At 41.4% G+C, this 14183-nt stretch overlaps 1 protein-coding gene across 2 annotated transcripts in view; it reads left to right on the top strand.

Moving 5' to 3' along the window:
* Nucleotides 1-14183, top strand: part of ATP8B1 (ATPase phospholipid transporting 8B1) — a 546944-nt gene that overhangs the window by 223191 nt on the left and 309570 nt on the right. For both annotated transcript variants that reach the window (XM_085630200.1, XM_085630201.1), the window contains exons 10-12: nucleotides 3350-3508; nucleotides 6048-6136; nucleotides 11678-11877. In XM_085630200.1, coding sequence (XP_085486326.1) covers nucleotides 3350-3508; nucleotides 6048-6136; nucleotides 11678-11877 — 448 coding nt within the window. The remainder of the gene's footprint in view (nucleotides 1-3349; nucleotides 3509-6047; nucleotides 6137-11677; nucleotides 11878-14183) is intronic.

Raw genomic sequence — 14183 nt, 5'->3', positions numbered from 1 at the left:
CCATGTGCCTTGGAGACCAGCACGCCTCGCCCTCCAGAACTGCGGGATCCTGAACGGTGGGCTGTCCTCACTCCTCGCACCAGGAGTAAAGGCTGATTCAAGACGCCACAGTCGGAGGCAGTGCTTCAAGACAGAGGAGTCTTCCTGGAGCTTGTGCGCCCTGTGCAGTGCATGTGCTTCTGTTGGGGACATCTCCCCTTCGGAGTGCTCATCGGCCCAAGACGGGTGGGGGGACGCAGGGTGAGAAGTGAGTGCTGAGATTCCCCTGCTGTGCTGTGATTGTTGGGTTGCCGACCAGGCCGCATTGTGCTCCATGTGGTCGGGGGCAGGTTTCTGCCCTCAACGTGCTTTGTACGGCTGGCCCAGACCTGCTACACCCTCACTTCATTTAGAGGTGGAATTGAAATCCTAGTGCCGGGGGAGAGGGGGCAAGCGGATCGCCGCATTTCCTGCAGCGAGTGCCAATCGCCGCCCACACCGGAAGGAGCAGCGCAAGTGCGCCATATACGGGGAATACCTACATAACCAGGAAGGTCCCTTCTGATTGACTACTGCATGGTTCTTATGTGCTGAGGTGGTGCTATGGGTCATTTCATACCCTGAACTATAAATGTATGTAGTGGTATGTCCTGTGTGGAAATAGCCAGTTCCATAGCCGGATACTGCCTACAGACTCTGGATTGCGTATGATGGTTGGCAGTGATGATTCATGGGCCTTATCTTGCAGTCTATGCCCTAATGTGGAATGTTGTTATATTACCTGCGTTTGCACCATGGATACAGTGATGTGATAGTGGTAGGTACAATGTCAGTAAGGATATCTCCATAATGTGTGCAACTTAATAGTATTTACTATAGTGCACTGCAGATGTGGTTTATGCATAGTGTTTTACGTTGAGTGCAATCCTGCCAGTAGTTACTGGTGATCCTATCTGTAATGTTTGATAGTGGCCCGATTTATGTAATCCCTGTGAAGCCATGACCAGTGCTTAGTGAACGTGATTGTGTTCTAATGTGTTTTTTTTGGGTAATACAAAGGATATTTTTAAATAACCTTGTGTGTAGTTTCTTTTGTGATGTTCCTAGTGTCACTGCTGTGTGTTGCGCAAACACTTTACACATTGCCTCTGGGATAAGCCTGACTGCTCTGCCAAGCTACCAAGGGGGTGAGCAGGGGTTAACTTCGGTGTGTAACTCCTTTGCCCTGATTGAGTGGTGGGTTTTGCATGGCTTAGGTGCATATCCTAGCCAAACAGAAACCCCATTTCTAACAGGAGGCAAAGAACTCTAGAACACTATTGGTGTAAATTAGAGTTAGGTGATGGTTGCACTGTTTAGTTAGGCCTGAAAATCCATCTAGGGTAATGACTGCTCTCTTATCTGTGCTGCTTCTAGAGAAGATCAAACTTATTACATTATCTAGTTATCGGAGACACCTTTACAACATTACAATGTCGTGTGTGCCCCTGAAAGTTCAAGTCAGCTGGCTAAATAAAATGATCACCGCTCCAGTGAAGGGCAAGCACTTTTTCTTGGAAGTACACAACGTCTGCCCAATGAAAACATGTACACTGGGATCCCAACATGTGAGATGAGCCAAATTCTCTCTCTAGTGATGTTCACATATTGTCTGGTGACAGCTATGCTGTCAAGCAAGACCATAAAAAGGAGTTAAACATTGAATAATGATTCATGTTGTATTTGAGTTGTTTCCAAGAGTTATTCTTACCTTATTAAATAGATATTTGGTTCCATTATTTTTAATCTCTGAATTTGTTTATAGCAAGTTATGGTCTCCCATTACCCAATTGTTCTTTTCTTTATTTTGCCCAAAAGTAGGTTTATTGCAGCGTTAGTCTCAAAATAGAAAATCTCGAGTTCCTGACATTGAGTAAGAAAAATAAACCATGCTAAGTTATTGTATTGCTTCTGCATTACTGTAGTACAGAAAGACTAAGGAGATGTTAATGCTATATTTTCAACCAGGTTATGGAAATTGCTGTCAGGAAAACAATAACATCCAAATATCCATCTTCTATCTAACAGAGGAAGAGTTTGGTAGCCTTTAGAGCAAACTAGATCACATCTAGAAAAAATGCTGACATGGATGACCTGGACAGTTACCGTCACAATCACTTGTTTCAAGTCATTGACTTACTAGTCCCTAATAATAAGGAAAGTCCAGAACAATAGAATCCAGCACCAAAAAGGGCCCTTATCGGTAGAGGCTCATTTTGTGTGGGCTTCCGAAAGACACTAAAACCACTGCATGAAACTTATTCATGCTAAAGCAGGGTTTATGGATTGCAACAGTCTAAACATTACAAAACTAACTATGGCTACTGGACTTCATAAATTCCTTCAGTATTCATAAATTCTAAAGAATGATGGAGAAAACGGCATATCTGCTAAACCTATGGTCCTTACATGGCTCAACATTTGGTCTCCTGTGCTTTTCTGTGATTTAACGTGTGACGAGGGCAGTTAGTTGCATAGTTTGTGTGCACCACTTTGCTGCCAAGGTGGTTCAGTGAATTGAACTCTCTTTGCTGATACTTTGTGTGACCTTCTGGTCACCAGGGCGAACTTACCATTCCATCTTCCTGAAGTGAATAAATGCAGACCCTTAAATTTGGTAATAGTAACATCTTATATTTACTGCACTTCAGTATCGAGCAATATTTAAAACAAGTTCTAATTCTACTTTGTAGTTCACTTATTTTAAATTTAAATAAAAAACTTAAGCTCTTTATTCTTAAATTTTAGTTGTCAAACTTAAATATTCATATACTCATGCACCCAGTATGGGGAAATACTGATACTGCTAATAAATGGGCACCTTGCATGTATGCAGTATTTTAAACGCACATACATACACATGGGGTAATGCAGTAGTCCAACATATCTGCGATTTCAGTTTTTCTTCTATTAAAAAACTTAAAATTGTACTTTTGCTTGGTCTAGTACTGTTTCAACAGCACCACACTGGTACATGGAGTTTTTTAGGTACTTACTATGCTAGCTGTTGGGAAGGGGTGGTTGGTCAATATTTAGTGCACAAGTCTGATCGACATTGGTTCTTTATGCATGGTTATCTGCTTTCCTGTTGAAGAAACCAGTGTCTTATTTACCCAACAGTGTTACGTGGGTACCGGTAAATAAACTATGTTGCATGTAGTTTTTACACTATGGAAGGGAATGTTTCTTTTCTCTATTTTGTTATAAATTAGACACTTCATAATTTTAATTTTGTAATCCCTAATTATAATTAAGCATTTAAAAAGGTATTACTAGAATTTTAACTATAATATTTGATAACATGAAATATATTACTTTTGTTTTGCATTAGGGGTGGTTGAGTGTGAAGAGCCCAATAATCGACTAGACCGGTTTATTGGCACTTTAATCTGGAAGAACAGGAGCTATGGCTTGGATGCAGATAAAATATTACTGCGTGGCTGCATGATCAGGAACACAGAGGTCTGTCACGGGCTTGTCCTCTTTGCAGGTATGGGCATTGCCAAGTTGCATTTAATTTGTTACGGTTAGAATTGATTTATTTCTGCCTTTACTGTACCCCTGTTTTTCATTATAAACGAGAAATATGATATTGGGTTGTACACTGCATTTAATTTTAAACATTTAAATATGGATGGATAGTTAACTTTTGTTTGACATTCCCCTTGTATAAGTTGTGACATTTTCTCATTTTTTCCTAAATAAATAGGAATGCAGTATGCAATTAACAACGTGTGCTGAAACACAACACCTATTTTCTGTCAACTAGAGCCACCAACATCTCAGCCAGATGATATCGGTCATCTATCGTGCTTGCCTCTATTTTTTCTATTGCCTTTCTCGGATCTCCATTTTTATGAGTGGGGAAAAATGCCCAGAACATGCATGTGCAATGTTCTCTTTATATTCCTGGAGGTATTTATTTACTTGCAGCATTGTGCTCTACTTCCTGTAATAATTGGAAAGTTTATTTCTCCTCAGACCTATCGTGCTAAAGTGATCTGTCTTTTGCCTTAATCACAGCATGCACAAGACCAATAACCATTCTAAATTGTGGTTGAACCGGATATAGTACAAGTGGTTTGCCAAGAACTCCAAAACCACAGGATTGCTTATTGCTAATGAGTGCCAATTAGCATGAAACACATGTGCATGGATTTCACACACTTCCTGTTCCAACAATATGAGGCAAACACTTGATTTATTGTGAATATAAACAGTGTTGAGGACTGCATCTATCAGAATGCACTAGGGAGCTGTTGCAGGCAAGAAGATGTTTATTCCCTCTTCCTCCACTGTTTAAAGTCCCTGGATGGTGGTTTGATTTTCACTTTCAATGTTCTTATAGCCTTTTTATAGCCATTTGTCTTTGGGTTCATGTTGCAGAGTACCTGACTTTGATCAGCTTCAACAATTCCTTTTCTACTTTACTATATTCTCATTTATTTTGCAACCCTTTACCATTACATGTCTTGGAGGTGTCTCAGCAAATGGATCTGGAACAAGAGAAACGCTACCCTCCTCTTTTCTTGGTTTCCATTATAGCGATCAACAATCAATCTGGTTCCCACAGTTTCCAGTTTTCGTACTTCACTTTCAGAGATGACCATATTGGGAGCTAAACTCAATCCTGTGATGCAGAAAATAACTTACTTGCAGGCCCCCTTGATGGACATGGAGAGGTAGCTAAATTATTTTACCCAGTGGGATTCTTGCAGAAACTGCCTATTGACTGGCATGCATCCTACCGCAAGCTCTTCCATAAGTAACCCGACTACATAAGTAACTTCCTACTGCTGTTCTTGTACCGTAGAGTACAGCCATTGCTTTCCTTGTATCTTCCTATAGTATCTGCCAGTTAATTCATGTGCTACCCACATGTACCTTTACTCTCAGGGGAAATACACAATCTGGTTCGCAATGGTGCTGCCATCTTCTACTGTGGGCAGATGGCAGTGGGATTGAAAATTGTTAAGGGATTCTAACTCCGTACCTCTTCATGAGTGCATTCAGTAGTCTTTTATCAGCTACTTGTGATCCTGCTATGAAATGGAGTTGGTGACGCACCCTAAAGATGTGCCAGTCGTCCGGTCTGGCCAGTAACACACTATGATGTCCTTTTCTGTCAACAAAGGATGAGTACAAAAGCATGTGAAAGTAGTCAATTTTTTCCCTACGTTCTTGAGTTGTTTATCTTTATTCAAAGTGGAAGCATAGCTGAACAGCCTATTAGGAGTGGCATGGGAGGTGCTGAGGAGAAAAGCTCATGAAGTTACATTGGTGGGGTAGTTGCAGATCGTGTTTTTTTGTTTTGTCCATTATACACAGTGTTTCGGCCCTCTAATAGGTACTGAGAAGTCATACAGCTGCAGTGTCATGTCATTCATCTAGTCCCAGTTTCCTGACACCCAGTCCAGAATTTGAGACCTAAGATCTGCGTTTTCCTCAATATGCATCACACACTTTTGTGGTACATCTGTTGTAGACTGTTTCTAAAGGAATGATGTACTAGATCTGCCCAGCGATCAGTACCTTGACGCGGCACCCTCCTAAGCAGATCGCACAACCTTCCTGCAGATTACTTGGTGCAATCTGCACGTCTTGAAATGGCATCTTTGAGTATCCACATGAGATGGGCATATATTGACCCAGTGACAAAAAATGGATCAAAGAGCCATTTCTGTACTCTCCTTTGTATATAAAAATTACTGTGCATCAAAATGCAAAGTCAGCTCCAATCCTCCACATGTGGTGGGTGCATTCAAGTCCAAAACCTTCTCTGTATCATCTGGCGGAAATCCTACAAAAAAGTAGGTGAGCAATATGAGTGCATGCTCCCTGAGAGGAATAGGTTTGTAGCATACTTTACACAGTTTTACTTAATTGCTAAAGGCACTGTTTTATGTCACATTGCTAGGCTCCTTGGGATGTTTTCATCAATTGTTTATTCGAGAGAACCGAAAAGCGGACTGCCTTTGTTTCTACTTTCTTGATATTTAGAGCAATTGTAATTATATTTTATTTTTTAGGCGCTGACACGAAAATCATGAGAAACAGTGGCAAAACTAGGATGAAACGGACCAAAATTGACTATCTGATGAATTACATGGTGTATATGGTAAATACAGTCCACTCAACAAATCCACGTGTTACTTTAGCGACAGATGAGTCTGCATGCTAACTTTACTTTGAAACCTCGCTTTAGCAGGAGATATTTTATATGGTCTATACTTTATTTTGTGTTTTGGGTCTGTGCTGACATTAAACTACGAAAATGTCTAAAACTGGGAGCTGAAAATACTTAACATATTTCATCCCCTAAAAAATCCAACAGGCATTCTTTATGACCCCATTCACTTGATATGCATTTGTTTCTGTTTTAAGTACCCCACGAGTTAAGAGAGCTCGGATGGGCGGCAGATCCTTCGTGCTTGGTACGTCCATGTTATGGAATTCCCTGCCAAATGCCCTGCGCCTGATTGCCTTTGAAACACAATTCAGAAAAGCTGCAAAAACATGGCTTTTTAATCTAGATTAATGACCTGTAATCCTTTGTCGTTGTGCGACTCTCGTGTGCCACCTGTTGCTATAGCGCCCGGACACCTCTATTGGAGGTATTTGTTCACGCTTTACAAATGGCTGTAATATTATTATTGAGGGACCCCCTCCCTTTTTTAAAAGTCACAGCCTCCGAGCTAAATACGGGTCGGGCGGCGGGCCTCGCCCCCCCATAATATTTAAATATTTAAATTGGGCCCTGGGGATTGGATAAGCTCGGGGAGGGGAGTCGCGCACCCCCCTCCCACAAATAAATAAATTGGGCATCACCCTAAAAGCGATCAAAGAATACAGGCAATGTCTGTGTTCTGAATGATCAAACCGACAGCAAAGCACTGTACATACCAAGAACAGTGAAAAGGGGAGCAAAGCCCATTTTTAGGTGGAGGGCATAATCGCCAGTGTTGGTTCTCTGACTTTCCCCCTCCAAAAAGAATCATATAGACTGTTCGGGTGGTTTGCACATGCAGCACTTTGATGAGGCTGTCCCCCTTCCCTTAGGAAGCTTTCAAGATTGTGCCCTCATTAGATGTTGAATGTTTCCTATAATTGTTTTACCTTTTGACATATTATGTACCATGTAAAGTTTAGAGTAAAGTACTTTTTTCAAACACTAAGTACTGCTGGACACTGAATTATTACCTTGTAATTGTTGGTTTGTTGAGTTCCGACTCGCTAACCCACAACATCCTCCACGAGTAAGATTTGGGCTGCTGGACTTCATTATCCTGAGGGTCAAGGTCTAATGGGTTCTATATGCTGCTCAGGTTTGGGTGCAGCAGTAACGGTAAGATCTAGAACACTATAGATACAAAGCTTGGTTTGTCTCAATCTGAGCCATGTTGCCCCTGTCTGCCCTGGGACCCAAGAGAAAATTCCAACAAGGGGTGTCTTGCTGGAATGAATTACAAATAGCACTGAACAGCCAAGGGGTTGAAATTATATTGCCCCGGGCTGAAGAGCTTTTAGATAGTCTAGGCTAAGCAGGAAATGTATGAAAGGCGCTTGTATATTAATTCTAATTACTATCGTACACCTATTTAAAGGAAACAAAAACGTAATCAAGCTATTCTGAAGACAATATGTAGATATGTACATAATGTATATTTTAGATCATATTAATAAGGTGTATTCCATAATGTGGGTTTATGGCAAAATCTACCTGTTTTACGCCAGCAAGGAATTCACATAAGGGTTCATGATGGCAGGGTTAACTCCATTTACAAATGCCTACATCTACCCCAAGAGTGCAAAGTTCTCCACCACTCTTAAATCCCACTGGACTGGTTCAGACAGGGGAAAAGTGGTGTTTTAAGGCATTCCAAAGCAAAGCACGGTTATGTTTTGACATTTGGGAATGCCCACCATAAGGTAGGTTTCGGGGCTTTCATAAATTACACTCAATCCCCTTTCTACCGGGTCTTCAAGGGCTGACGTAAATCCCTTCCAGGGTGAGAAAGGATCACCTAAATATTTGCTGGGGGTGTAGTGGAAGCAGTTTTCTCCATAGGGAATTGTTTTTATCCACAGTGGGGTAGAAAAGATGTGTTTACATAAGAGATCATATTTACCCTATACAGAACCCCGTTTTGTGGAACGCTGCACAGGACTATAAGCTTGTAGAAAGCTAGCTCTGTATATGGTATGCCACTAGGTGGTTATACTGTGCACAGAGTCCACTGATTCCCCCCAGAAGTCCTTTCACATCTGCATATACTTGGGCAGATATAAGAGTGCAAACACCTTATCCTTTTGGTGACCCTTGTCCCATTGAATTTAAGTGATCTTGGACTCTTTACACAGGTTGTTAGTGTGTGAATAGGAAGCATACTAAGGGAGGAAAGGAGGAAGCAGGACGGTAAAATATCTCTGTTAAAGATATGTTTATCATGGCAAAGCTTCAAACTATCCTGTGTCTGATGGATAATTGTGAGACAATCTGGGACATTTGCACGCAAATGGCGTACGAAAAATGGGAAAGTACAGAAATCTGTATTATAATTGCATAAGTGTGATATGAAAAGTCAAGGATGTAGCTAATCCTACCAAGGGGAGTTTTGGACAGAGTGATTAACAGCCCAAAATTGAGCATTGAGCAATGCTTATTGTCCAGGAGGTTTACAGTAGGCATAGTGAGGTTGATGGAGTAGGACAAGGACCATTGCTTCAATGTATTGCCAATCACACATTCATATTATAGACATGTCACACCAGTCGCCACTGCCTTCTGCCACACCTGTGATTTAGGGCAAGCAAAAGCATCAACATGGCATAATTACACCTATTGCCATGAGAATAGTTTGGCAGCCAGCCTAGCTGACCCCTCAGCGGCCTTTTTAGAACTTGCTTTTCCATGCAATTGTATCTTGATTAAAGAAGGTACTTTTGATAGTTCACTAAAATACACATAAAGTTCGGTACTACATTGTTGCGTAAAAGTTGGAAGGATGAAATGTTGCTTTTACATGTGTAAGGTCGTGTTTTTATGTGAAATGTCAGTTTTCCTTTAGGTGAACACTATGAAGAACATTGTGGCTTTGTATGAGTTTGAAACTAGTGGTTTTCCTGAACTGGTGAAGTACCCATTGTTCCATATATTTTACCACAGCCCTTCTTTGTATAATTTCTTTAGCCTTTGTAGAGCCCACTTTCACTCTACACCCAAGAAGCAGTCAGTGCAGGATCTTCGATATCGGGATAACCTAACAATTTATGGTTATATATAACTCTGTGACCCGAGGCAAAGAATTATGCAGCTTTGCATATAGTCCTCTTATAGTACTCTTTAGTGCTCAGATAAAACAGAGTATGGATTTGAACATTATCCTAAAAGTAACAGCTTGCCCCATTTGTGTTTTTTTTTTTTTTTCTGTGTACACTTTTTATTAATGAATAGCACATATAGTTTCATAATACACAGATCTCAATTAACAATGAAACAGTCATGGAATCATTTTCAATAACCGTACAAACCAATTCAACATAACAGGATGGAAAATCAAGGATCTAATTCCCATTATGTCCATCCACTTATGGGTGGCATCAGTACTAATGCATAGCATGTACCTAAAGCACAACAAAATTATTACAAAATGTTACTAAAACTAACTTCTAAAAGTTGCTGCTGGGCTGAAAGATTACTTGACCACAATCGGGCAGAGCAATACAGGGATAGGTGGGTTGAGGCATATGCAATATCATATGACAAAAGTTACAATTAAACATAGGTCACTTTTTTAATTCATTTCAATTCAAATTATTTATTTTGGCCACCAGGGCCATAAAAGCACACGCCATATACAATAGATACAATGTACAGCATAATTAAAAACCATTGCAAAAATAATCATATAAAAAATGAATCCGCTGATAAAATCTGTTCATAAAAGTAAAATTCATAAATGATTATCAGATAAACCAAGCAAAAAAGGAGATGCCCACAAATGGTGCATGTCAAGTTGAAAGGTGTCGAAGGGCTTTACCACGAATCACCCACATAACACCCAAACATTTTGCAACAGAAATGGCCATTACAGGGCGAGAGTCTGATCTAAAGATGTGCAGGGCTTCCTGATAATTCTGTACACCTATTAGTCTACAGATGGATACAAGCCAGGTATACAGAGGAGAGCGAGATAGGCTGGACATGCAAAAAAACACACACTTTTGCTTGGGTGATCGCAAATTGGTCAAGAGGTACCTCTTTTGCCAGTCCATCCTGCTGTAAACACTCTAAGCAGTAGGGTGCCTATGCAAAACTGTAAGTAAAGCTTCCCATGCAGTGGTACAGGCACTATGTCCCAAAATAACTCTAACCTGTGGATGGGCTTTAAATCCATAAAATCGCTAGATTGCTTGATGGTTGCAGCCTTCTGCTAATCCTCAGCCATCACAAATGACCAATATATCTTTTTCATTGCAGCTTTTGAAGTAAAAACAGATGTCCGGGTGATCCCACAAGTCGTGGAGCCCTAAAAAATAGTGTTATCTTCATAATTTTGAGCCTAGGGATTTTGTTAAAATAGTCGGCCTTCAGAACATCCAGCAGGGTGTCCGTGTAGTGGACAAGTTCGGTGGTAGTCCACACATGTCTCCAAAACAGTACAGGCCGCAAACGTATTTTATCCAAAACCTTGACGGTACCCAAGTCACTAAACGGAGGATATAATGGGATGCAGGCTGAGAGAGATACAGGATTCCTCAGGAATTGTTTCTCAGTTCTTGCAATATCGTCTTATTTTGAAAAGTCCCCATAGTTCAGCCCCATACAGGGCTGACCCCAAACCTTTGGCCTCATAGATCTTTAGCACAGGAGAAATGGGTTTAGTATTTAATGTCGGGAGATCCTCAAGTATTACTCCTGAGATCTGCTTAAGCTTCATGGCTGTCTTAACAATATGAAGATGCTAGGACATGCCCTCTGCAAATGTGACCCCCCAGGTATACAAAAGATTCTACCTTCTCTAAAGGAACACCTCCCAAGGTCAATTTGCCCTCAAAAGATCTATGCTGATTAAAAGACAGCACCTTGGTTTTAGAAGTGTTGATTTCCAAGCCCCGGCCCTCACAAAACTCATTAAAGTAGAGCAAAGGTTTCTGGAGGCCTGAGGGAGCCTTGGATATCAACAAGGTGTCGTCGGCAAACAAAAGGGACAAAAAGGATACAATGTTGTTAATATACAATGAAAACAGGGTGGGTGCCAAGACACAGCCTTGGCAAACACCTTTAGAAACTGGTACCCTTTCTGTAAGCTGAGCCTGTTCCCCTCCCCATCGTATTCGTGCATAGTTATCTTTATGGAGGTGGATTAGAAGAAATAAGATATCAAGGCATACCTAGGGCAACTAAGACACTCCAGAGTTTGGATCTTGGGATCAGGTCGAAAGCGGATTTTAAATCAACAGACAACATAGAGGCTGCCTCTGCCAATCAGATCATAATGGTTCTCCAGTTAATCTTTACGGTTCTCCAGTTGATCACTTATTTAATTGAGTTTTAAAATGTGATATTAGCTTTTTGTTAATTTCAAAACATCAACTACTAGATTTCTCATTTCTCATGCTGACTTGCTTAACAATTGTTACTGTTTTTTCCTTCCAGATTTTTATACTCCTGATCCTTGCTTCTGCTGGTCTTGCAATTGGAAATTCATTCTGGGAAGCTCAGATTGGCAACTATACTCTGTCATGGTACCTTTATGATGGAAAGACGACATATACTTCATCTTACCGTGGATTCCTTGCATTTTGGGGCTACATTATTGTATTGAACACCATGGTTCCCATTTCCCTTTATGTGAGGTAAGTTCAATTGATCAGCTTGTACCATTCAAATAAAATTAATTTTGGCACCCTGGGAAAAAATATATGAAATAAATCATGACAAAATGCAAAAAACAAGCCCCCCCCCCCCCCCCCCCCTTCTGAGAGTATTTATACAAAGAGGTACCGAAAAATAAAATACTACTATGACAAACCATACTCCTCCAGGCTAATTGCTACTGTTAACGTCCTGGTATTGAGATTAACACTCCTGTACAACTTCCTTGCTTACTCCTGCATCCCAAGCACTTGCTAGACTTTCCCTCTCCCACTTCATTCCCTTTACCTCCAACAGATTCCACCATTTCTTGACATATTGTCTACTCTCACCTCTTTGTCCGATTACACTCCTCTCCAATATGATGTTACCTTCCTCCTGTTGAAATGCTGCCGATCACTCAATCATATGCAGCCCTCTAACCTGTTTTAGAGAACTTGGAAAGGCCAACACATTTTCTTTCAAATCTAATTTTCACTAAGTCACATAACCTTATGCTCTCTTTCTCTGTGCCCTTTTTCTTTATTCTTTCTTATCCCTTTTTAGGTCTCGCCTAGGCAGCTCTTGTGCTGTCTCGTTGAGACATGCAGTATATACTATAGCATGGAAGCTTTCTGGAAACTCCACCCACTCTCCGCCCATCTTTTTAATTGGCTTACATCGTAAATGCTGCCTTCTGATTGGTTTTAGGCTTCTTAGTCCCTCCTCCTGATGGCCATCTTCACATTTGTATCCTTCCCTGGCTATTGGCTCCTTTACTCAAACACTATTTTATGCCCTGTGTCCCCCCCACCCCCTCCTGCAGTTTGTCACTTCTCGCCCCCCCAATCACCTTCTCCACTACCGTTCGTGCCTTCTGAAAGGCCCGCACTCCATTTGTAATGCAATACGTCTCGCGTAAATGCGAGTTGTATTGCATAGCAAATGCGTGTTTTAAACTAGTGCGTAGTCGCAAGCACGCCACTCTGTGAGCGGGAGCCCACCCCGCATTGTGGTTAAGCAGGAGCCCACCCCGCATTCTGTGTTCCTTGAGGTGGGAGCCCACCCTGCAGTTGTGCTAAGTTAAAGGCGGGAGCCTACCCTGCGACCTGGAAGTCAGGCGCCCGTGCCTGGTTGTAGGCGGGCCCCGAAAAGGAAGTACGAAGACTGGAATTCAGGCTTCTCGTGCCTACATGGTAGAATATGGCACCGTAGCTTTGAAAAAAACAAAGGCGCGTTGTTTTGGTTTGTAGCGTACTGCATGCGGAACCTTACTTACCGACTGCTTATAAAATACAGACCTTTGACATCTTTCCTTTAGGATGTCAACCAAACTGTGCTAAATTGTTGAGTTTCTTAACCCGCTCTATGCTCTAGATTTCCCCCCCAAAATCTTTGCACCTCAATCACCAAGTTATCATATTGTTTACATCGTGTCCAGACTGGTACCCCAGGTGCACCACCAAAATCAGTTAGCCATTAAAATGCCTGTTTACTGTTGCCTGGTGATCACTGCATGTTTAAACACCGGGTTTATTGCCTGCCCTCTCGTGCCGTCAGGGAGCTGCAGCAATTACCTCCCAATCTGCGCATCTACGTGGCTTTGTGAATATCAAATAGGAAGTCTGGATGGGAAATAATGAGGCTAATGGACGGCAGGGAACATTCAGGACGAAAGTCCCCCTCGTGCTTTTAGGCTGGTAAGCTGCCTTTTCCCTCTGCGCAAACTGCACATAGACCATTTCAATTCAATAACAGTTTACTAACGTCTAAATTAAAAGATAAAAGCGCATTTAGTGTCACTGCTGAGTGTTCGTCTTTTGAATTTAGATAATTGTGGTTTCGCTCGAACGGCCAAGCAATCTAGCAGATTTTTTTTTTTTTTTGCCAATGAGATACAAAATATTGTTTGTTTACTCATTCCCTTGCATAGAAGCCTCCTGTTTAAGCTGCCGTTTTTTGCTAGCTTAACAACTGTAGGTCGAGCTTCTTTCGGCGCAGATGCCCACCTACACATTCAGTAGAAGCTGGCAGTGGCTAGGAGGGTGATGCAGCAGAGTGTTTGCAATACTCATTTGCACTAACCTGACAGTCTTCTTTCTAAAGGCCTTGGGACTTGTTTCATGGCCTTGTTTTGCACAGCACATTTGGCCCATAACACTTGGTATTTCACAAAAAGGGAATGCTTCATACTTTGCTATATTGTAGCTCCCAGACTTCCTTCTCATCCAGATTGTGATTCATTTAAATGGCAATACGTCTTTGGCATCATCAGACGTATTTGTTGGCACGATCAGCACTGTCTAGC

This window comes from Triturus cristatus, chromosome 2_1 (genome assembly GCF_964204655.1).
Source record: "Triturus cristatus chromosome 2_1, aTriCri1.1, whole genome shotgun sequence".
In the NCBI taxonomy this organism is placed as follows: Eukaryota; Metazoa; Chordata; class Amphibia; order Caudata; family Salamandridae; genus Triturus; species Triturus cristatus.
This window is presented reverse-complemented; position numbering and strand designations above follow the sequence as displayed.